Source organism: Perca fluviatilis, chromosome 2 (genome assembly GCF_010015445.1).
Source record: "Perca fluviatilis chromosome 2, GENO_Pfluv_1.0, whole genome shotgun sequence".
NCBI lineage: Eukaryota > Metazoa > Chordata > Actinopteri > Perciformes > Percidae > Perca > Perca fluviatilis.
The window spans coordinates 26,063,015-26,087,100 of record NC_053113.1 but is presented as its reverse complement, the minus strand read 5'-3'; the positions used below and the strand labels follow the sequence as shown (position 1 = coordinate 26,087,100).

General features: G+C 40.7%; 3 protein-coding genes across 17 annotated transcripts in view; 1 reads left to right on the top strand and 2 right to left on the bottom strand.

The window, feature by feature from the left end:
• trip12 (thyroid hormone receptor interactor 12) overlaps positions 1-24,086 on the top strand; it is a 46,580-nt gene that overhangs the window by 774 nt on the left and 21,720 nt on the right. For 2 of the 14 annotated variants that reach the window (XM_039783981.1, XM_039783965.1), the window contains exons 1-5: positions 15,238-15,336; positions 18,465-18,611; positions 19,042-19,167; positions 19,372-20,162; positions 23,375-23,480. In XM_039783981.1, the coding sequence (XP_039639915.1) occupies positions 18,514-18,611; positions 19,042-19,167; positions 19,372-20,162; positions 23,375-23,480 (1,121 nt within the window). In that variant the 5' untranslated portion in view covers positions 15,238-15,336; positions 18,465-18,513. Of the gene's footprint in view, positions 1-15,237; positions 15,337-15,376; positions 15,506-15,750; positions 15,837-16,305; positions 16,398-16,574; positions 16,716-16,736; positions 16,854-18,464; positions 18,612-19,041; positions 19,168-19,368; positions 20,163-23,374; positions 23,481-24,086 lie in introns of those variants that run through there. The other 12 variants (XM_039783973.1, XM_039783893.1, XM_039783902.1 and 9 more) reach the window with 11 other exon arrangements.
• zbtb38 (zinc finger and BTB domain containing 38) lies at positions 1,062-12,429 on the bottom strand. Of its 2 annotated transcripts, XM_039784017.1 has the most exons (3): positions 12,266-12,429; positions 11,424-11,694; positions 1,062-5,038 (listed from the first exon to the last, which is right to left on the bottom strand). In XM_039784017.1, the coding sequence occupies exon 3, from the start codon at positions 5,036-5,038 to the stop codon at positions 1,409-1,411; it is 3,630 nt and encodes a 1,209-aa protein (XP_039639951.1). In that variant the 5' UTR covers positions 11,424-11,694; positions 12,266-12,429; the 3' UTR covers positions 1,062-1,408. The 2 variants fall into 2 exon arrangements, with proteins under 2 accessions (XP_039639951.1, XP_039639958.1); XM_039784024.1 differs by lacking the exons at positions 11,424-11,694; positions 12,266-12,429 and adding an exon at positions 8,749-10,859.
• Positions 12,947-15,215, bottom strand: fbxo36a (F-box protein 36a). Its single transcript, XM_039784050.1, has 4 exons — positions 14,635-15,215; positions 13,956-14,064; positions 13,603-13,775; positions 12,947-13,404 (listed from the first exon to the last, which is right to left on the bottom strand). The coding sequence occupies exons 1-4, from the start codon at positions 14,728-14,730 to the stop codon at positions 13,255-13,257; spliced, it is 528 nt and encodes a 175-aa protein (XP_039639984.1). The 5' UTR covers positions 14,731-15,215; the 3' UTR covers positions 12,947-13,254.

The window sequence follows — 24,086 nt, the reverse complement described above, 5'->3', positions numbered from 1 at the left end:
TAATCGTTGTGTTGAGCAGCACCTTATACCTCAAATGTATGATCCATCTGTTACATCACAAGCCCAGTCTTAGAAAGAATCAAGGAATTTAGAAACATCTGGAATTTATGTCATGAGGCCCGTCTCTAAATACAGATGCAGTTTGTGTGGAAGAACGAGGGAATGAACTTCTTAGATGGGTTGCAGGTCCCTGAAGGACCAGTGGGAGCAGTTATCCACCATGTGGGTTTATAATTAGGAAATTGTTTGCTGTGGAACAGGTTTTGTACTAATATGACTGTTTAAATCCAACTATTTAAAATGTTCCACATCATACTTCAACTGCATCATGTTTAGGGTTTCTGTAACTATCCTTTACCGTCAGTATCAGAGAATCATTTAAGTGTGCTTATCAGTCAGTGGTCACTGAATACTGTGAATTGATAGGCAAGCATTGTATCTGGATCTCTAGGCTAAAGGAGGACAGGATGTAACTGTTAGAATATCAACAACTTTTATTTAAATAGTTTTACATGTTTTATACATAGTATACACACAAAAGTAATAACTTTAAAAACAATGGTTCCATGTGTAATTGGAAATTAGAATTATATTAATGGTGCTTAGAATTTAAGTATTTAAGTATTTAACCAACAGATTAGCATAGTCTAACTATAAAGTGCAACTTATCATGACCAGTTAAATGAACATGAGATTCAGAAATGTGACAGTTGTAAGATGTATATTGTTTTCCACAGACATATTTATAAAAAAAAAAAAAGGTAACCCACACTAGGCAGCTTTTCAGTTCTCCAACACATCCTACCCCTGTTCTGAAATTGCTTACAATCATGTCACCAAGTCTGCCATATATGCATAGACAATGGAAAAATTACAGTCTCAGGGTTCATACATTTTGAAAAAACCTGGAAAAGTTATGGAATTTGAAAAATGCAAATTCTAGGCCTGGAAAGGTTTTGGAAAAGTCATGGAATTTTTAACACAGCATAATAATATGTGTTCAATTTACAAATCCCACTATGAACCACATAGACCTCTGAGGGTAAACTTTAACACAGATTTGTATTCTTATTGTATAATGTCGACTGACATTTTCAGGAACACATAGTCATGGAAATTTGCTAAAAAGTCATGAAAAAGTATTGGTTAAAATGCGTATGAACCCTGAGTCTGTTTCAGAAGGTCCTATATTATCCAAAAAAATATCTTCTACAAAGGTGAAAAAGCACTCAGTCGTTGAGTTTACGAGGGAAGAAATTACAGCCTACACTTATGTTAGATTCTCATGTGTAGTGTTGTCCAGTTAAAACATTTTATTGAGCTTAGATGGAAGGACAACACTATTACATTTCCTAACCAAAAGCTTGAAGTCAAGTTTCAATCACTTTCTCTTTTGCCTCAAATATATTTAAAAAAATGGCTCCTCTTTGCACATCCATTTCTCTGGTTTGTGTATAGAAATGTGGGTGCCTTTAGTTTCAGAGTCATTTCTTCTAAGTAGTTTACAGGACTTCTCAAGATTGATGTGACTGGTTGTTTTTTGCCCTGTCAAAATGCCCTTGTTGCTATCGCTGTCTCTGTCAGAGGCTTGCTTTTTTGAGATGATATGCATAGAATGCTGTGCATTAATCCTTTTTTTCACCATTTTATGTTTCACCTTTGAGGGTGTCAGGGAAAACAATGGGTCAATGCAGGGTGATAATGGACTTTTAATGTTGGAATATGACATGTCTTGGTAAGTAGACATAAAGTCAGTTGTATCCTCAGTTTTAGGCTTAATTTTATCAATGGAAAGATGTCCTTCCACCCTTTCACTTTTTATGTCCGTGCCACCTTGGTTGTTGCTGTCTTCTGTTTTGATGGTGTCTTGTTTATTGTCTTTACTTAGGTATGCTGAGTATTTAGAACATGGCGTGAAGTTGTCAGAATTATATCCCTCCTCATTTGTCTCCTGGTGTTTTTTCTCATGGCTTCTCTTGGTGGCAAGGTAGAGAAAACGCTGGGGACAGAAGGAGCAGCGATACTTCTTCTCTGGGTTGGGGCTCCGGGGTGTGTTATCAAAGCAGGAGCCATTTTCCATACAGCTGTTGCAGATGTAATCCCCACCGGCTGGTGCCTCGCCAGGGGGACCTTGTTTACCACAGGTCCGGCAGAAACATGGGTGGGAACCAATAACATGAGCTCTCAGACCGGTCTCTGTGATAAAAGAGCTGTCACAGATGTCACAGTTGTAGGTGGCCCTTGGGCTGGAGTTCCTGCTGAGACTACGTTTCACCTCTCCACTACCACCTGACATGCTCTCTTCTGTCAGCCAACTATTTTTATCAAGGTGGGTCTCACTTGCAGCAGGTCTATCTGCAGATGATTCAGGATAACCGTGAAACAAGGCCTTTCTGTGCTTGAATCTCAACTTATTTTTCTTTTTAGCTTTGTAAGAGTAGTAGGGGCGCCAAAGCATATCAGCTGTGTCACAGTCGTTGGGATCATCGTATGTCTCTGGCTCTGTGGCAGAAGTGACTTCTGTTCTCAGGCGGAGCCTGGGGTTATCTGAGCTTTCTCGTGTTGGAGGGCACTGACTTGGACTCTCCTCCTCACTTAGTTCTCTCATTCTCCTTTTCTTTCTGGGGAAGAGCTTAGATCCTTTGATACGGCGGCGGATGATGGCTTCATTGCCTATTTTCACTGTTATCTGACAGAGCGGCATTGCAGCACCATCCACAGATGGACCCGGGCATGCAGGTTTGGCGATATAGGTTTCTGTCGTTGCTCCCACCTTTTTATCTCGCACCAGATTCTCAGTGCTTGATTGAAGTATATCCTTGGTCATATCCTCAACTCTTTTCGCAGAAGCTGATAGCTCACCTAATTTTTTAACAGTGTTCAAAGAGTTTAAGAATGGCACATTATGACTAAGGTGCTCTGAGTTACTTACTGGAGGATCATCATAACCCACTGCAGGAGATTCGGGTTGCAAAGAGAAGGTACTGTCAATTAAGGGTAAATCTCTATTCTCAGCCTCTTTTCTTGTGCCTCTCTGAATTTCCAAATCACTGTTCAGACTTTGGTCAACATCTTGGTCACATGGCTTGCCAAAGCTGATGCGAGGCATGACAGGTGCCACCATCGTTGTCGTTGCCATGAATGTGAGAGGGAATGAAACAGTATCAGGGTGGCTGATCAGACTGTTTTCTTCAAATGGAGGGATAAGAGAGTTGCTGTCTGGTGGGGCTTCATCCCCTCTTTCAACATTCTCAGAATATGTCTGACTGTACGTCTTGTATTGTCTCTTTCTAAACTTCATAGGCAGAAGCCTGTAGAGTTTGATTGGATAAACACTGGCTTTCAGACCACCGTTGGCGGATTTCTTCTTAACAACTAAACTAGGATCAATGCCGTGAAAAGACTTCTGATGGTTCTTTAAGATATAATATGTCATAAATGTCTCCAGGCAGAAAATGCACTGATAGCGGCGTTCACCTGTGTGCCAGATTTCATGCTTTGTACGGTACTCTGCCAATGCAAACACTTTATTACAATAATGACAGGGGTATGCCCTCTGCCAGGAATGTACATTCTCGTGCCGCTTCAGACTGGATAGTGTGACGTAGACCCGTTTACATACACTGCAGTTATATCTCCTCTGACTGCTACCTATCCTCACTGCCTTTTCATTCTGTGGAGGCTCTGGTTGGTCCATTTGAAGGGGCTCTGGGGTGTAAGGGGTGGAGAGGTCAGCAGAAGGAGGGTGTGTCACAATGCTCTCCGTGTTTGGCATATCATCTGAATGGAGTTCCACCTCCTTGGTTGATATGTCAGTAGCATCCAGTTTAGGTGGGCCTCTTACAGCTTTAGGGCAGATCTGCTCATGGTTTCGCAACCGTTTGAGGTGTATGAACTTTCTCTGACAAAACTTGCAAAACAAATGACTGACAAAACGATTTTTATGTACCTCTGAGTGAATGGTGAGAAGAGCTTTATTTGTGAATATCTCCGGACAGTGGCTGCATCCATAGATTGAAATGCTGTCCTCAGGGGAAGAGGTTGGTGGACCTAACTCCATTTGAACATTGTCAGTGGCTATAGGTAGCCCTGGGCTTATACTTTTTTCTGTTTCTGCCTCTGAAAAAAGCAGAGGTGGTGTCATGACTGCAACAGGTGCTGCAGAAACACCATCGGCTAATGTGGAGGTTATTGTATTTGGTTTATCTGTTTGTGGTTCAGCTGGAGTTGGAAGTATACTTCGACACAATGTGCTTGTCAGCCTGTGGCGCTTTTTAAGCGGACCTGCGTTCCTGTAAATGAGTTGCTTTGGCTGAGATGTTGCTGGCTTACAGACCTTCTTGTTGTCCCACTGACTGCTGTCGTTGCCTTCAGTAGATTTACTTACTGCATATGAGTGCTCTGAGAGGGCTTGGGTTGTCTCGTTCCCGTTGAGGCAGGAGGTTGTGGGGCAACTTGATGGGAGCTGTCCCATGTCTGGTGACTGCCTCTCCCCATTGGTTTGAACCATTGGGGTGAAAAGATTGTTCCCAGGACACTCTTCAGTGATAGAGAAGGCATTGGTGATGCGTGGCCCTCTGTCAATGTCCTTAGGCCTGGGAGCGTCCTTTGTTGCTTTGTTGCTGGAGTCTGTGAATTTAACACATTCGTCCAGCTTCTCTTGTTCTGCAAGCTTCTCTAAAAAAGGAATTCCAAGTCTTTTTCCAGCTGCCACCAGCCCCCCTGTGTCCTCCGCACCAGGTGATGTCACCTTTGAGCAGTAGATGAAGTTGAGGATACTGGCGAACACCTCAGACTTCAGGTCCATCAGCTCCAGCACTTGGCTAGAGCTCCATGTCTCAGGAAATGTCAGAGCGTTCCTGAAGTACCCGCTGCAGGCTGCCAGGATGTTCTTGTGGGCTTGAAACTTAACATCCTCCACCACAATGGTCACATCACAGAAGAGGCCTTGTGAGCGCTGCTCATTGAGCTTGCTAAGCACAGTGTGAGGGTGAGCACTATCCATTAGGTTCTGAGTGCACGGGGACACCACAGTCATCTAAAAGAAGAAAATAGAAGAAGAAATAATTACATGAGATTATTACAAAATGGTAGATCTGACTGTTTTGATATTGTTTAAAAAAAACAAGATGTGTGTACATTTTGTATTTGTAATATTTTAGCTATTATAGTGTTTTAACACAAGATGGCAGTAATGTCCTGACAGATGAGCTCCAGTGCCAACAGTCTGGTCAACAGTTCAGTGTTCAGTGACTCAATCCATTCTTATCTCCATCCCGTTTCTTTCCGGAAAAAAAAAATTAAGTTTAAAACTTAATGAATGGGTTAGGGTCACATACTGAGTTTAAAACAGACTGTAAGATCAGCAAATTATTATATTGTAAATTGCGGACGCTTTTATTGTAATAATTCAGGATTGTGCCAATACAATCTTAAGTCTCTTCTGTTTTCTTATTTATTTATTTTTCTTGTGTAGTAGATATCTTTAATCTCTTCTGAAGGCTTATGAGACATTTGTAAAAGGCCAGTATTATTGTAGGGAAACTCTAATTGATGGAATACTGCAAAAAAAAAAAAAATTATATTTCAGTAACAGCGAGCTCTAAACCATTTGGCACTGCTAAGATGTGGGGCAATGATTGTTTAGAGTAATGGGTATATGTCTAATACTACTGTCAACATGCCTGTGAGCAACACATTGAACTCCTAAATGCTGCAATGGAGCTGCTTACTGGCCTGTGAGTTGCACTAGAAAATACCCAGGTAGGAGTGTGTCATGCGGCTACTTAGAAATACTGCCATCATACATTCATAGTCAAAGGACATGACCAAATGTGAGTCAAATATGTTGCCAGTAATCTAACATTGTACTGTGAAGATTATGATTCAAAAAGGCTTGGATGTGTGATATTGTGACTTCCCATTAACATACACGTGACGCCACTTTTGTTATCTGTACGCATTTTGAGCTATCCGCGTGTATGTCTACGCTCTATACAGCGGACGGCAGTCTGCAACATCACAGCGTAAACATACACGCCACGTGACACTTTTTTTGTTTTTTTTAAGATTATTTTTTGGGGCTTTTCTGCCTTTAATTTGACAGGAGAGCTAGGTGAGAGTGGGGGGAAGACATGCAGGAAATCGTCACAGATTGGATTTGAACCCTGGACCTCTGTGTCGAGACATAAACCTCTCAGTATATGTGCGCCTGCTCTACCCACTGAGCCAACCCGGCCACACGTGGCACTTTCTATAGCCACGTGGCGTGTTGGAACGGGGTTGGGTTTAGGAAACGTCACACACGGGTTGGGTTTAGGAAAAGAAGAATAGGGTTGGGTTTAGGAAAACAACAGGAAAACAACAAACGTGGAAAGGAAACATCACATACGGGACACAAAGTCACATGCGGGACGTGATCCCTGCTCTCCTGGGTGAAAGGCAGATAAAAAATCATTGATAAACACGCAAAAACATTAGTATGCGTCTTGATAACACGCCAATAATAGCATACGAATTGGCGTGTCATACATACGCCACTTCATGAGATCAGTCTGGATGTTCCTAATTACTTCCTATATGCGACTTCTTTTTGGCTTCCCAATAATTTCCTGAGAATGAATTTCCTGACTTGGTTTTTCATACATGGGATATTCTTGTCCTCAATAACTCAAGTTGTTGATGCACTAATCCCAGAACAAAGTCATGAGAAGATGAGAGAAGAATCTTTTTAAAAAACAACAGCAACAGACGAAATGAAAGGGCAGTCTTTGCCTGTGCCTGGTAAAATATGCCGTAACTTTCTCAGTTATAGATTTCTTTTGTCATTATTGTCTATAATAATTCAATTTAGGTGGTGATCCATTCAGTGTGCTACCACAGCTCTGCACTTCTGGTTTAGTTGTCAGGCCTATGGATAGGTTATATGAAAATGGCATGCAGACAGTTACGCACTGATGAATGATACAGTATGCTCCCTTCTTCAGTTGTCTGTCAGTTGGCAGGGGAGGCATCCCTTCACTTGTCCCACATACATTTTTTTTGTCAAATCTAACAACTACAGGGAACAATACCTCATGAGCATTGATATAATGTAATGTAGCACAGAAGCACAATAATTACTGTTAATTATTTTGTACTACATACTGTATCTCTATGACACACATCTAAGTCTACCAGTTATTACACACGCTGCAAAGATTTCTGGTCAAACCGTCAATGACAGTTTTTGCATATTGACAAAGCAGCCTTTGTGGAATAGTTTGACTTTAACAATAAACTAAAATGATCGGCAACTCTTAGAGGAAGTTAAAGTTCATTCATTCTCACTTTGGAAAGAGGATGTGTCACTCAGCATGTTGTTCTAAATGTAGCCTACTCATAACGGAGTCAGTGTGGCTTGAATCTATACTGAGTCATTTAGCATGTCTCACGTAGCATGCTGACTGCATCTGCTAAGACACACTCAGCTTGCCTTTGTAAGTAATTAATCATCACACCAGTTGTACGTCACATTATTATATATTTTCATCTTCTTTAGCGGCTGCAATGAAAGTCATGCAGCGACTGTGCAATTTAGCATGAGACAATGATTTGATTTTTCCAGAGATGCTTTCGCTAACTGCTACTCTGGAGGCAAGATGGCTATATTTAGAGTTTCTCTGTCGTAAACTTGTTCTTTGTTCTGGGTGCTTACTTAGTGGAAAACGCTGTTAGTTTTTTTTTGTAATATGAGATTTAGTCTGTGCAAATTATACTGTGAAGATAGTCCTAAATTATATTAAATTAATAGGCAGCTCCATTTTTGTTTTGATCATTTTGGTCTTGGGCATTACACACCATTTGGAAATAAATGAATTTAAAGGTAATACATTTACATTATTTTTCATTTACTCCAAAGGGGTTAAGGTAATTCATCAGTGATGTAACTTTATGTTTTTTTTTATTTCATTAAAAAAAACAAATGCAACAAATACAATATGGCCGCCGTTCTTTAACGCCTTTCTGACTGCTGAAAACACAACCAGCCTCCTGTCTCCTTTCTCAGACAGGCCTCCGTTGTCATGGCAACATGCTATGGCGCAGCACTTATTGGGTATTCAACTGGATGGCAAGTAACTGTTAGCTGTCCGGGTATTCGGCCCCCTCTCTCCCACAAACATCCTGTCCTCTCTGAGAACCTGCAACACACAGCAGTCTACAGAGCAATCGAGGTTTGCCTTTGTCTCCGCTTGAATGTACTTTGTCTGTGTATTTTGGTCTGTATGTCTTTGTCTGCTGCAGAAATGCTACCCGAAGGACTTTCTCATCCTATAACAGCAAGTGATGTGCCACGGCTTTGTACTAATTTCAGTTTATGCTGTTTACAGAAACATTTTTATATTTTCTTCTGAGTTGCTCTTTAACTTTACCACTTTCATTTCCCACAATTTATACCAATTGTTGTGGTTTATTGCCACCACATGCTGAGCGAAAATTTTGAAATTGTCATCTGCGCTTATGATTCTGCCACACCCATCCTTACTTTACCTTCAAAGCTCATGTGATGTTACTTTTTACGCCTCAACCTGTAAAATAAAAATCCCCAAATACCAAACCACAAAACAAGAAATGACAGTATAGCAAACAGACACACTCTTGTCAAACAAAGAGCGAAATGTCAAAGCAAAAGTCACTTCACGCATCTCTGCAAAGCGTACTTCCGCAAAAAAACAGGTTATGAATTGAGGGAAATCATGCAACACATACCTTAGTAAATCAGAGAGAATGATGCAGGGGGCGAACAGGAAACAGTGCAGTGCAGTATCCCTTTTCTACAGCCCTCAATATACTCGACTACACATGAAAAACAGTTTTGTGAGAGCAAGGCAAAACTAGTTTTTTTCTGTGATGGTCGCTGAACAGTGGTGTTGTCAGAAGCAGAGCTTTTTCTGGCGTCTTTCTTCCTCTCCCTCCCTCTCTGTGTGCAGATGTCTCCAGCTCTAACGTCCTTCGTCTCTATCGAAGCAGCCCAGGTCCTGGGCAAGATCTGCCCTGCCCTCCTCTGACTATCCTTCTTCTATCCTACTACAGCTATTGGAATAACTCACAGTCTAGCATGTAGCTAAACCAGACTATACCTAGGTCTGCCTTTTTGCTAACTGGGCAACTGAAGCCTGGAGCCTCTGAGCAGGAAGCGGCAACTTTTATTAAGCATGGCAGAGGGCTGTAGGGAGAGCGGAGAGATGCTGGGTGCTACCAGCTCTGTGCTCGATGCTACAGCCAGAGAAGACACTCTGCTGCATTGCTGGTAGCAGCGTAGAGTAAGGTGTACTCTGCTGTACAGCAAATGCCGTATTAAATCTTCCGAGCACCACACCAGCTGGATCCAGACGATTGATGCTGACCAAAGGAAAAATATCCTTTGCATGAAACAAAATTATCTTTAGCCTTCATAGAAACAATATGCACCTTGAATGCATAACGTCGCACCATCTGTTTCATGCTTGTGCACACATACTCTCTGTCTGTGCAGTAATATATTACACCCAAGCCTTTCGTCTGTGCTTACGCAGACACTGCGGTTAGGTAATGCAGAACCTGCAGGAAGATGGCAGTGACTACCGTCCTATTGTGTATCCCAGCAGTCACAGGACAGATGTTCATCGATGCTTTTTCTGACAATCCCAGTGAGCATGCAAAGTGAAAGCAACGCTAAGGGGTAAAAGAGAGTCCTGGTATCAGCGGGGACTCTCAGTATACCTATATAGAGGCTGCTGATTGATGCAAAAGCAGCAGATGCGTCAGCACTGCAGACGAGGGGGAGGGGAGGAAGCTGAACCCGACATGGCACTGTGAGCCTCTTGCTAGCCTCTGAGGACGGAGGCAGCTCTTTAATTTACACAACTGAGCGTAGTCATATGACTGTGTGGGTCCTCTCCTCATGCTGGCTGAGACCCACTTTAAACCAGTTTGAAAGCCATTTAATTTTATGTGCTAATGACTTCAAAAGTAGCAGGTGCCATATCATTATGCATGCACTCAGTCATTGTCCTAAAGGAAGGAAATGTGCTATTCATGGAGTTGTTGTGCTTTAGTCTCTTAAATTACACTCAGTGATAACCCTACATTTTCCTGTTCCCTTTATGTTGGTTTCATAAATACACACTAACCACAGGCTCAGTCTTCTATTTTTTTGTGCCCTACAGCAAGATCTGCTTCATTGAAGACCCTGTACATTAGCCTGGGGAGCACCTTTTAAGGCAGTTACACCTTATGACTTTTGCCACACTTGGCCATGTTGGTGTGACAACCAAAAACTAAAAAAGAGATAACAATCTAAGTGAGGCGAAAGTGGCGTCAGTGTATACTCTCTATAACTGGAGCCATACAATCTAAATTTGGGAAACTAGGGGGTATCCTGACTGGAGTTGAAGTGGAATGAGTATGCAACAACCACCACAGCTGACTTTACAGTGACTGCTGTCAGTCAAAATATCAAGTTAATAGTTCTCTAGTTCTCAAATTCACAACAAAGACACACATTAGAAGAAATCAAATGAACTAATAAGACCCTAAATTCTTGTAAACAAAAAAATATTGCCAATATATTTAAAAAGAGAAGTTGGAGTTTTTTGTTGACTGCAGTATATTTGGGGTTTTCTTTGAGCCAGGCCAGGAAGATCAGTGGCATTTAAAGAGAATATACAGAAGTTTTGTTTAATTTCGTTTTTAAACCATTGGTTCTTTATGAGATCCAGTCCACCTTGTTGTCTTCCTTTTAGTCCTACATAAAACCCCTAATTTGTATGTACAGTATGTACTTTATAACTTATTAATGCATGTACGCTGAAATGGATCTGTGTTAAGCCAATAAAATACATAATAATAATAATAATAATAATAATAATAATCATCATTTTAACTCCAAAACATAGTGTACCCTTTTAAAAATTGTATTTTTTAACTGCTGGGGCCATCCTTAATATTTTCCATAATCTGTCAAAAGAGCTTTGCAGTTTACAGGATTGGGAACCAGTATTTATGTTAATTAAAGAATTGTGAAACCGTTGCTTTCATAAATGCACATTCAAAGTAGATCTCAAACTAAATCGGAATCAGAAACGACAAATTATTACTTATTGCACTTGGATATTACTCTGTGGCTCATATGAAATATTTTGTAAGCCGCACCTTGTCACCCACACCTGTCATCACAGCTATTATGTGTTCAAAACCACAGGATAAAATATACAGGCCTCTGATGCTCAGTAAGCAGCTGCGGCCTGTAGAGACGCCGATCAGCAGAAAGACACAGAACACCCTACAAGGCTAACCAGGCCTCATCCTTATTCTCAATGCATTCACACTCTTAGCATACAAAGACACTTATCCATAGTAGCACTTAATGTCAGTACCGTATTCCGCACTCATACTTTGCCTACCAAAATGTCTCTGTGCGGAAGGTCTTGCTGGGCCTGTCTCTGCCACTGGGGAAGTCTCTCTGGTGTTTAGGAAGAGGAAAGGACAGTGACAACCCGGCTCCCGTTCTCCCTTTAGCCTAGATTAGGCCTTCACCATCATCCCTCTTCATTGCTGTCTGGAAGTTGCCTGTGGACTATGGTTCTGGCAGAGGTTCCCTGTTCCTGCTGTGTATAGTTGTCTTCTGGAGGCTGCTGCGTCACTCCCGCTGCATCACTGACCCACAAAGAGGAGCTGTGAAGGAGGGGTGGTGTGGCAAATGTGTGGAGGCAATGGATAAGCATGAAACAACCGGCACCGCTTAACACTGCTTCAGTAAACAAATGGATGGGGCTTCCGCTTGGCCTTGGTTTGGGGCCTAGTTTTTGCTGTGGTATTCAGGAAGTAGGTCTGGGAGACAGATCCTTTATTGTTACGTAATGAATATTTTTCCTCCTAGACCAGACTCCGCTGAGAAGGCGGTATCCAGTGTTTGGTGGCTAATAATAGGCCATATTAGCTACCAGCCAAGGCTGTATGCGGTTTTGTCAGATCATTCCAACACCCAGCTATTATTTGGATGGGAGAATATTTAATATTGAGGGGAGTTTTAAAATAACATGCTGGAAAATTACACATTCTTCTCATCCCTTAACACAGGACAATGGAATGACCTAATGTTTGTTTCTATTTTGTCATCCTTTTGTGACAATAAGAAACAAGGACAGTATTTTAGTATGTAGCTGTTTTGCTAACATTTATTGTACCATATGTTGTCTCTGATCCACTAAGGTACCTGTTAGAAACAGAAGAAAGCAGTGCATACCTTTGTCTTACGTGACTGTAGCTTGCTACAAGTTTCAGGTGAGGTAGGGCTGGTGTGGCAGATGCCCTCAACAGAATCCAGAAAAAGTGTTTTGTGGTCTTTAGACCTGGATATGGTAACCAGAATTACAGCACTTGTTTTGCACACGTTACCCGAGGGTTTTATTTGCATGATCCTCCTCCTCCCATCATCTGATTCTAGTTTTCATTGCCACGTTGCTCCCTCTGCTGGCTGTGTGAGTGAACACAGCACAGAGACCACACACAAACCCAGTTTGGCTGTAAGCAGAGACAGCATTGAGTGCTACAGGCCTTCAGCAGAGGGTGCAAAAACAGTTCTCTGGCAAATGTAAACAGGAAGTATATGTTGTAATTGACCATTGACCTTGATATGATGTCATCAGGTTGCATAAGTATTAAACCCTTTTTTGTAATGAGCCTTTTTAGATCATGTAAAGACATGCATGCTATGTAACTAGGACTACAGTTGAAAATTAGCCGTCTGTCTAACATTGGCGCATTTACAGAAATGTTGATTAATTTGCATTGTCCTAATCAAAATAAATAAATCTTAAATGTTTGAGCAGTTTATCATTCAGCAAACCTGCTGGGACACGTCTGTATTACACAGTGTACTAATTAAATTGACTAATAATATTACACAAACTCTTTGCAACATACATAACTTGCAAGTGACGACATTTATTCATTACATACTGGTGGTAATTGTTATCATCCCAAGTTTAACAAGAAAGTAGCAACACATACAAATACTGATTTGTTTTGAAGAATATTTGGCACTTTTAAACTAATACAATTTACACTTTTTGTAAATCACACATCTCAACAGTACATTTAACACTCAATAAACCTCAATGAAAACATTGGCTCTTGTTTCACAAAGTACAAAATTAATACTGACTATCCATCTACTGTGATAGCATTTGTATTGCAGTTGTTTCAAAACCGTAATACAACTGATCAGTTGCTTCACTGCTGCTCCTCGCTGCCACTAGTGTGGAAAAAGGTAAAAAACATCTTCCTCCAGCCCATGCAATTTCCTATGCCCTCCATGTCACTGGTGAACTCAGCACAGCGATTCCTCACAGTCTGCTCCCAAAACATCTCAGAGTTGCAGAGCTGGTACAGTCCAATCAGAGCAAAATATAACAAAACAAAACACATGCAGATTTACAGGTGTGGTTATCAGTGTGCAATACATATGAGCACAGAGGTACAGTACATGCCAGAGAGTGCAAAATAGAAAATAACACAATTTCTGTGTCATCTAAGACACTACTGTACTGTTTTAAACTTATAATTTTAAGAAGCTCTCACCTTTCTGAATCTCTGTGAAGCCTGTGCCAACAGTGTCGTATCTTTTAGCTCTAGGTAGGACAGGATTTGTAGCATTATGTCATCAGGTAAGCGCTCCAGGTAATCAAACTTTCCTTGACAAAGTGATCTTGTGTGGTCCAGGATCCTCTCTCCGAAAACAGAACTAACTTGTTCTACAGATGAGGGGTAGAAAGCACAGCCTGGACGTCAAATGACAGATTTCCATTCAAGCAATGCTGAACCCAAACTTAAAAAAAAAATTAAATTAAGAATAAGTGAAAAAGATTTTCAGTATCACAGACAAAATTTACTGTCTGGGCAGTATTTGGATTTCCATTCTGATGAACACTTACGCTGTAGCATTTTCTGATGTATAAAATCAGAATGGGATGTCTTCAGCTCTCTGGGTGCAGCGCCCCGGGCATCAAGTCGCACAGAAATCTCCCATGATGTCCATATTACCTAAAGTTAGATACAAATAAAAAGTAAGGGCAGAGTGAAAATATTATGACTTAATTCCAGGAGAATCTTATGGTGCATGTGAATCATGAATAATATTAAAAATAAATTACCTGAGGCATGTTGGATTTTAACCCACTGCAATATTTATTTTACATTTCACAATTAATTAATTATAATTAATTAATTTAAATTTAATTAATTAATTAATTAAATAATTAATTTCACAAGATAGCTAGCTAGCTAGCTAGCTATATAGCTAGCTATGTTACTGTATCATTTTGCCATCAATTCACTATTTACCTTATCACTCAATTCAACTTGAGATTACATTTTTTTTACTGGTTTTGTTCAACTTGCCAGAACGCAGTCTAATAGTATAAAATAGGAACGTTAGCCCAGAAAGGTATTATTTAAAGCTAACGTTAGCTAACGTTAACTCTGTAACGTTAGCTAGGTGATAATTAAGCTAACGTTAACTTACCTCTATATAGTTACACAGTGGTTTTATCTACTCAAAAGTTATTCTTTGAGACTCTGCTTTATGAAAAGAAACTCATACAAATACTCAACCTCATCTTTGGTAATAAGAAGTTGGAAAAAATCTTTTTGAGGAGGTGGACCCTGACCACTAATTTCAAAAAGATGCTGTCCGAGCAAAGACGCCATTTTGGATGCAGAATTGTAACCATGACAACTGAAAAGCAACTGTAATAACTATTAATTATTTAGCTACTTAACGGCAGCTTGGAAACCATTTGATGGATGTTACATTCATAGAAATAAAATAAAGAATCATTTTATTTCTGTGTGAGGTGATGACCAGAGGTAATGTTGGCCATCAAATTAATTTATAGATATAACGGTATGTCTGTGTAATAATTGTGTGTGTGTGTGTGTGGGGGGGGGGGTCACGACCCGGCGGACTGGTTTATAGTGCATATTTGTGATGAGATAATGTTACCAATGACTCCAGTGTTGCGGTTTATTATCTTTAAATAACGACGAATTCAGCGCTTGTATATGGCTTTATAGTCATATATTTACAGAGCAAAACATCCAGTGCTCTCAGTGGCAACTTTGGCTAAAAAACAAGGAAGTACCGAAAACTAAAATCATAAGTAGCGTTAAGTAGTCCTCCACGAGCGGATGAATCACGCGGATGTATATTGCAGTTGTAGGCCCCTCAGCTGATGTGAAACTAGCAGGGGTAGAGAGAGAAAAGAGGAGCTGCTGGTGCACTGTCTGTTACAACTACAACACTGGAACAAATAGGTAACAACATTATATACAAAAGGTAGACATTTCCAGTGACATCTCAGCCAACAGTTTCTTGGACCTTCGAGATGATTCAATATCGAAATACATCGGAGGAATTATGATTCAGTGTTGCGAAAATATCTCGAATCCCGTTCCTGCTTTCCTGTTTTTTTGTGTCTAAAAGGTATCAGAGGCCATTTCTTTTTGCTAGCTAGCGTTAACGTGCTAGCTGCTAGCTAGACAACTTGTTAAATTAATACCACAATTTGACTAAATTGTTCCCAATAGGCTGAATCCGTGAGTTGTAACGAAGCTGTTTGTCAAAGAAATCCAATTACCATCCTGTCGAGCTGGCAAAGCGTTAGCCAGCGACAACAAGGCTTGCTAATATTAATTAGCTTGCATGCCAAGGTTAGCTAGCTGGTAATAACGTTAGCTCTTGTTTGATTTGACAACGCTTAACGTCATCTACGTGACTTCCCTGCATTAACGTTAGCTAATTCGGTGTTGTTAAGGTCAGTGGTTATTATTTTTTTTGTCAACCGGACAACTAGCTACCTTAAATAATACCAACAAGTAACAATCGTTGGTCTAGCTCACAGACAAGTGTTTATTTTTGTCAGCCTACTGTCTGCGACTGCACGGTCATTGATAAAACATTCGCTATCTTATTTGGCTAAGCTAGCATTAGCATGCTAATATTTAGCCTCGATACTTGTTATTCTTGCCCAAATACTTAGCTAGCTAAATAAGATGCTGACATTATTTGGTCCCTTTTACCTAGCTAAATATTAAGTATATGCTTTGTTGATTGTTAGTAGTCAACTTTTTTCTGCCTGGCTAACATAATCGCAAACGCTAGCCAGCGTTGTAAGTTAGTGAGAGGCAGACATTGGCCTAAGGCAGCTTAGAAAACATTAGCGATCCTCATAGCTAATAGCTATTAGCTACATTTACTTCTGTAGCTAGCTACTCAAAACTCGCGTTGACAGTTGTTAAGAGAGGATCTGACGGATACCTTTCGACTTGACAGTTGTGTATTTTTGATTTGTTCATCTCATCAAACGTTGTAGAAGGTGAGCTAACTTGCGTGCGGGACATGTATGTGTTTTTATTTAAACTTGATCGTCAGCCAAACAGACCAGTGTGTCATGGCAGCAGTCAGAATACCAAGTTAGCTTACGCTGGTTTAACGTTACTGGTAGCCTGCTAGCTGTATTACTATAACCCGCTTGCGAAACACGGTCCAGCCGATGCTGCCATTTTCGCCGTGTAGCTAGCTAATCTTAGGTGAACGTAATTGTTATTTGCCTCTTAAGGGGCTAACGTTACACTTCAGTATTTCAGTAAACATTCGCCGTTTCATAACGTTACCACAACAATGTGCAAACAAGGTAACGTTAGCTCGTTGTTCGAATTAGGCAGTGCGTTTACTTAGGGAGCTAAGAGGTTGACACACCGGTACGCCAACTACGCATTTCCATGTAACCACTGCTACGTTAGCCGACGTAACTTTTACTAACGATTCTCTGGTATGTGCTCACTATACTTTTTAGCGTTTTCTTGTCAAAATACTCAACATTCAGCGGTTACAGACTTCGTTTTTGGGATGTGGGAGTTTTGTATTGATACGTATGCGAATAAGCTACTGTCAAAACGTATGGCACTTGCTAGGATATTAGTGGCTAAACATGCTAGTCGGTGGTGGTAGTGGTAGAGAACTACGTCAAAAAATATAGGCCTCTGTAAATCGTGGGTATAAAAATTGGACACTGGCCTGCTTGTTAAGTGGTGTACTATATGAAACTTTGTACCGGCTAGTGTTTCAAGCTGCCGATCATCTGATGTGCTTAACTAATCACATTATACGCGAGTGTGGTGCACCAGTTGTCAGAATGGACGAATAAACAAAGACTAGGATGCACTGTCAGTGCAGGCCTAAAATGGCCCGTGAGCTTCCCAAGTGTGGCGTATTTTTATTATCAATGATATAATGATTTAAACCCTAATTATATGGGTTAGTTGGTAATGTTTATTTTCTAGATTGCAAAAAGTATTTAGGTTGTGATTTAGTAGTCTTGATAAAATCATCCTGTGTGTGTGTGTGTGTGTGTGTGTGTGTGTGTGTAATATATCAATCATTCCTGTTATCAGTACCCACATGCCATTGATTAATGACCATTACATATAAATTATACTTCATATGTAAACTACATTTTCTTTCACATTCTGACTAAAATGATTACTACAACCTACCCCAACAACAAGCTGTGTTGGTCAGGTTTCTAAATGTTATGGCAATTTTAAAGAAACGCATCTTAAGTTGTTGTATTGATAATGTAAAGTGATATTCTGATGATGATTATTGGATGAATTAATACCAGTTGTTCCTCCTTTCAATGGACTATCTTAGTCCAAATCAAGTAAAGTACACTTGGGGTTAAGAGGATAATTTGTGATAGCTTTGCAGTATAGGCCAAAATGTACTCATGATATGAAACTGTTAAACTTTTGTATGAAGTGTTGTCTGTCAAACCATTTTATATTATGATTTAATAAATACAATAAGTTTGTTTAAAGATCATGTAGTGGTTTTACTGTTAGTGCTTTACTTAAGTTTACATACATTTTGTTGCACACAGGCAAACGTGAGATGGTGCTGGGAACATAAACTGAGCAGTATGGATCTTGCTAGTTTTTATTTTTTTTAAGGAAGCATACTACTGACTTGATGAAATATTTTTAATGACCTCTACTGTACATATAGTTTATAAAATTCTAAGCCTACAGTTTTTATTGTCAACTGGGAATTGTCTGGTTCCTTGCTCATGAACTTTCTGGCAGCCTGCTTTTGCCCCTACATGATAGGTAGTGTCAGTAATAGAATTTGTCAGTTGTTTACTTGTGGGAGTTGGTATCTTGTGATGAAAAATCTTAGTATAATTGACTAGACAGTCGTTCCCCTGATCATCTCAAATGGGCTAGAGAGTTGAGCTTGATGGGGCAAACGCTCCATCAGCTGTCACCTACAGCACATCAACTCATGTTAAACCACGGACAACCCAATGGTTGTTGGAAAGCGTAGATATAAGGCATTGCATTTTGTCAGTATTCTTATGTGGTTTCTCTCTCTATTATTGCAGTGAATGGTAGTGTCTAGAAAGGGTATGTCCCTTCAGGAGAGAGGTGCCAATGTCCAACCGGCCTAATTCCAATCCAGGGGGGTCACTGCGCCGTTCACAGAGGAACACTGCTGCGGCCCAGCCACAAGACCACACAGTCGCAGGAAGGTAAGTCTACCTGCACACTTTGTGTCCAGGTTTAGTTAAAATCTCAATCCAAAGTAAGAGGCACTTATCGTGGTTTGTGGGGAACATTAGTTGGGGTTTAAAAAATAAGGGGTGTTTTAGTAGAGGGATATTGGTATATGGGTGGTGTTTTTCTGTAGTTAATTGGATTTTTAACTTAATACAACATTATATTGGCCTCTTTAATCAAAGGGGAAGCTTATCTTGTGTTCTTTTGATCATAGTCAAATGCTGATTAACTCTGTTTTAGCTGTTTTTCTTGCTACTCCCGAGGCGTTAATTATCAGAGGACATGCAGATGCAATCTGCCAAAATGATTTGGGGATTGATCAAGTCTCTATATATTTTTTTTTATTTGGCTTAGTTACCGAAACCCACACTATCACTTGCTCTTTAATTTCTAACCTTACAGGTTGCAGTCAGAGCAAGTCAAACATAAAGCAAATTCCCCACCTGAAAGTAGAAGACCTAATTCTAAGGCTTCCAAAGCCACAGCCAGCTCAGCCACTGGTCAGTCCAGAGGGCACAGCTCAAGAAGGTACCCCTCCTCTATTCTTGGTGCTTATTGTGCGTGTGTGTATCTAGGGTCATACGAAGTAAAATCTACAATGAAGAAGAACATGCAGTATTGTTCACCTCTAAATCTGAATGAGGACAATGAATGTGGCATTGTAATTCATCACTTCATGGTTTGAGGTGTTTTATAAAATGGTGTTTTGTTGTCCCTCTTGCTCCTTAGCAGAAGCGGTCTTACTCTGTCCGTGGCTTCATTTGTGTTGCAAGACGAGCCAGAGGCTGCAGGGACATCTGAACAAGAGCGACCAGGCCACCAGTCAAAGAGTGAAGGCACCCGAGGGCTGAAGCGAAGCGAAGCTCCTGACCAAATTAGTACCTTCGGACCGACCCCTGCCAAGAAGCCCAAATCGCTCCCACCACCCAGAGACAATACCTCAGAGACCAAGAAAGGCCCAGCTAAGTCCAAGAAGAGATCACTTGCTTCAGAACCACCTGCATCGTCAGGTCGAGGCCAGAGCAAGAAGAGCGGGGCCGCTGGGGCCTCACCAATTCCGAAACGGAAAAAAGCGGACTCCCTCCCCGGTCTAAGCAGCACCGCTGGGTCCCTCCCCAATCGTACCGAGGGCAGAACTGCAAAACCCACCAAGCTGGCGTCTAAATCGGCCGCCTCAGCCAAAGCTGGGTGTAGCAACGTGACGGACTCCTCCTCTTCCTCTGCCTCCACCTCTTCCTCTTCCTCCACCACAGGCACCAACAGCGCCACCACGCAGGGCGCCCGAGTTAAACAGGGAAAAGATCAGACCAAGGCACGACGCTCTCGCTCAGCCTCAAGCCCTTCTCCCCGTCGTAGTACCCGTGACAAGGAGCAGGCCAAAACAGCCAGCTCTTCAAAGTTTGAGTGGGCAGCACGCTTCAACCCCAAAGTCAACCTGCCAAAACCCAAACTTTCCTTGCCCGGATCCTCCAAAACTGAGACCTCCAAACCTGGGCCATCAGGATTACAAGCTAAACTAGCAAGTGAGTCACATTACCGATGTAGGGTAACCTTTCGGTTATAATAAATACGCTCATTTTAATCCCCGATCCGAGAAGATCTCTCTTTAATGGCGTATGGGGAGGGAAGTATCTGCAAGGGTTTGTTTTATTTTGTAATGTGTTTAATGTGCTTGTGGAGGGTCAACACATTATTTCCGTGTGCTTCGATGGAGGTTACACCTCTGGGATTAAATGTCACCGGCCTGGTGCAGCGTCACAGGATCAGTTACAAAACCTCACTCTTAACCGCTGGGAGCAAATATATTTAACTGCTGCCCAGTTGAGACACATTACAGCACATACTCACCACAGAGGAAAGCCATACAGATAAATGCTTAACTTCTGATAAAACTAGCACAGCAGTATTTTTCGCATCTATAGTATAATTGTATAATTGTGATGCATTGCCTTCTGGGACTGTTAGCAGAACGTAGTTTACATGGCATGGGCACTACTTTTTTTTTTTTTTAAAGTTCCATTTAGGAATATTTGAGGGCAATATAAGTGGATACATTTACACAGTCGGATTGGCGGGCAGCAAATATAGGTCACCATATATAATGTAAATGGAGAATGATTTCAGACACAGCTCAAGCCTTTTATCCAGACATCTGTGTGTAGCGTCATGTATAAATACAGTTGATGACACACTGCATTCAATATAGCGTGTGTGTGTGTGTCTTGACTAGCATATGTAGTTCACGTGTGGCAAGTGTGGGCTTTATTGAGCTGGTGAACTGGCTCAGATTTCGGAGTTAAGTACCAGTAGACTGAAACTGAAGAATAGCTAAAAACATAAATACTGCTAGTTGCTCAGTTGTCAGTGTTGTCAGGTATAGGATAGGACAGATTCAAATTGAGACTTTTTAGTAAAATAGTCTTTATGGTGGTATTTATAAATTATTGTGACTTGATCAAACGGTGGCACGGATGAATACTGTGAGTGCAGAACTCTTTAAGTTACAGCAGATAACGTTAACGATGGAGTTTCCCTGATGCGGAGCCTTGCCTCCAACACGGCAAATAAACTACAGTTATTACATATACAATTACCACTATAGGAGGCAGAGGAATAGCTAAACATTTGACACGCCGATCGACGGAGAGTGAAAGAGAGGTGCCATCGCTCACCAAAGTAGCTATCTGAGCTAATAGCGTGTGGGAAAACTGTGATATTAGCGAGAAAGTTGCTGAAAGGAGAGAGCTATGAGTGATTGATTGAACTAGTGTTACTTTAAATGTAAAGTGGATAATTAGCTGCTGTAGTGAAGAATATAAGTGTTGAGCTACAGAAGCAAGACACTATCAGCAACACCGAAGCATTGTCAAACGGAAATATAGCAATACGTTTACCGTTGCTCATCAGCCAAACAGGAGGCAGGACAGCCAAGCCAGTGTCGCCAGTTTGATTGATTAAAGTTGAGGTCGCTCTGCATAGTCATATGTTATGTCCAATTATGTGTTCAATGATCAGATTGCATATCGGCGAATTTGAGTAACCACAATTGGATGATTTGAAAATATAAGAAAGCGCCTAAGCCTATTAGCATTGCATTCCAATTTTAATATCTGTGAATTTTGCAGGTATTATTAGAAAATGTTCAATTACTGCAGCAGTATAAAAGCTGAGGCTTGGTACCAAAGCCAGTTCGATGCACAGGATAAGTGTTAATTATAAACAATATAATCATTTTACTTTTTTTAATTTATTTATTTATTTATTTTTTTCAGTGCTCTTTTGTGGACAAACTATGTAATGGCAACTGTGTCTCTAAATTATCATATTAACATATCTATCCGTCAAGCTCTAGTACCAGTACCAAAGATGCTTTGTCAGATACCATACTTTGCTAAGCCAAACTTATTAACACTGCATCAGTGTTAAACTTTTTCTTAACACAAACTGCCATACAGGAACTCTAACTAAAATACTGTAGTAACTAAATACATAAAATAAAAAGGCAATATTTGACCAGAGAAAAAAAAAACTTAAATTTTGGTACCTGGAAATTAGGAATATGCAATGCTACAGCAACTCTTTAGTCAGTCCTTAATAAGTATTGAGGTTCAATACCCATCCCTAATGAGAATAGGAGAGAAATGCATTGAATGGTGAAGTGAGTGTAAGCTGTTCATGTCAGTGTGGGGTCAGGCTGTTCTAGCTAGGTGAACGGATAGAAACTGAGGTGGGCTCTGTGCCCTGGGCACTAGCCCCAAATGGAGAGACCTCTCCTAAATTGGCTTAGCTTGTTGGCACACCAGCTGACCAGGGGTATGTTTGAGGGCAGGAAAGGACTCATAAGCTGCTTCTGTCAAGAGGAAAGAACTTCATCTCTCTTTCTCTCCATATCTTCATCTGTCAGCCTATAATTTTTTTTAACACACACAGATTTCGCTACTTTTAGCTATAATGGTGAGTAAGCATAAACAATGCAGTTTGCTTATGTTCCAGTGATTCTGTATGGCTTTACATTGCACAATGCCTTTTTGATCATGTTGAATGTTACTGCCACCTGAACAATAGGAAAATCTTTGATTGTATTGAGTGGCTCTAGATAGTTTGAGCTTTATAAGGAATCTCTGGGGAACTTGTCATGTGTGTGAGGGATTACTGTTTGACCTATTATAATTCAAAGGTAAGGTCAAATGAAGTAGAAAAAAGAAACAATAGTTCTTATATCTTTAATTCAATAGGTCTTTACCCCCTCAATGGTTATTTTTGTACTACTGAATTATGAGTCACAGATCTAGCATGAAGGTTGTCCTGTCATAGGGCCATGGGTTGGGTTACTATTAATATCCATCTAGTCAGTGGTACAGGGCTCTAAACGGGCAACCCTAGCGCCTTTACTATATTGAAAAGTAACACTCAGCATTAGACTGCTCTTTTTTTTAAAGACCTGTGTGCAATAATTATGATATGGAGGGATGTTTTCTATTGTGGTACCACAGCCAAGTATGCTATTGTGTTTAATCATTTAACCCAAGTATTATCTGAAAGTTGTTGTAAATGTCTGTAATAGTTAATATAGCTAAATGACAAATGTTTCATATTATCTGGCCTATACATTACGACAAATCACACCGGTTTTGATTTACATTGTTCTAAGAATTTATCCCAGTCAAAAGAAATTGATACCAGTGTTGGTGCCTAGTCCACAGGTGGGTTATATGTCACCTTTTTTCCACCGTAGGTTTGAGGAAATCCACTAAGAAGCGCAGCGAGTCTCCTCCAGCAGAGCTCCCCAGCTTTCGGCGGAGCACACGCCAGAAGACCACGGGCTCCTGTGCCAGCACCAGGTACAAATCACAGTGATGACTTAGGCCCCGTTTACACGAAGGGAAGACGCAGATATTTTCCTGCGGTTTGGCCTCTCATTTACACGAAAACCCCGTTTTTATCACAGAAAACGATTATTTCTAAAAACTCCGGCCAAAGTGGAGATTTTGGAAAACTTCGTTTGCATGTAAACTGAGACAAACGGAGGTTTAGGCAGCCGAGAGAGAGAAAGAGGACGTGATTGATTGCCGTTGTTGCTATTGTTGGGATTCTGATTGGCTAACGTGGGCTTGAGATTCTCGTTACACTGCCACCTACAGGTCTGGCGTGCTCTTGACTGCATTGACGGCATATATACACGGGTACATATAAACGAACACTTTTCTGAAAACTGAGAGGTTGAAATGTCCGTTTATGAAAATAGCTGGCCACGTGTAAACGTAGCATTAATGTAGAATGTAGTGTAAACATTGATGCCTAAAAAAAAAAATACATGAACTTTGGGAGTCTTAATCTTCATGGTTTGTGCACACTTATGAGGGTAGACTTTATAATAGAAACACCACCATAATAATATAAGCAGCTCCATAAACTATAGTCCCAAAGTGACTACAAATAATAATAAA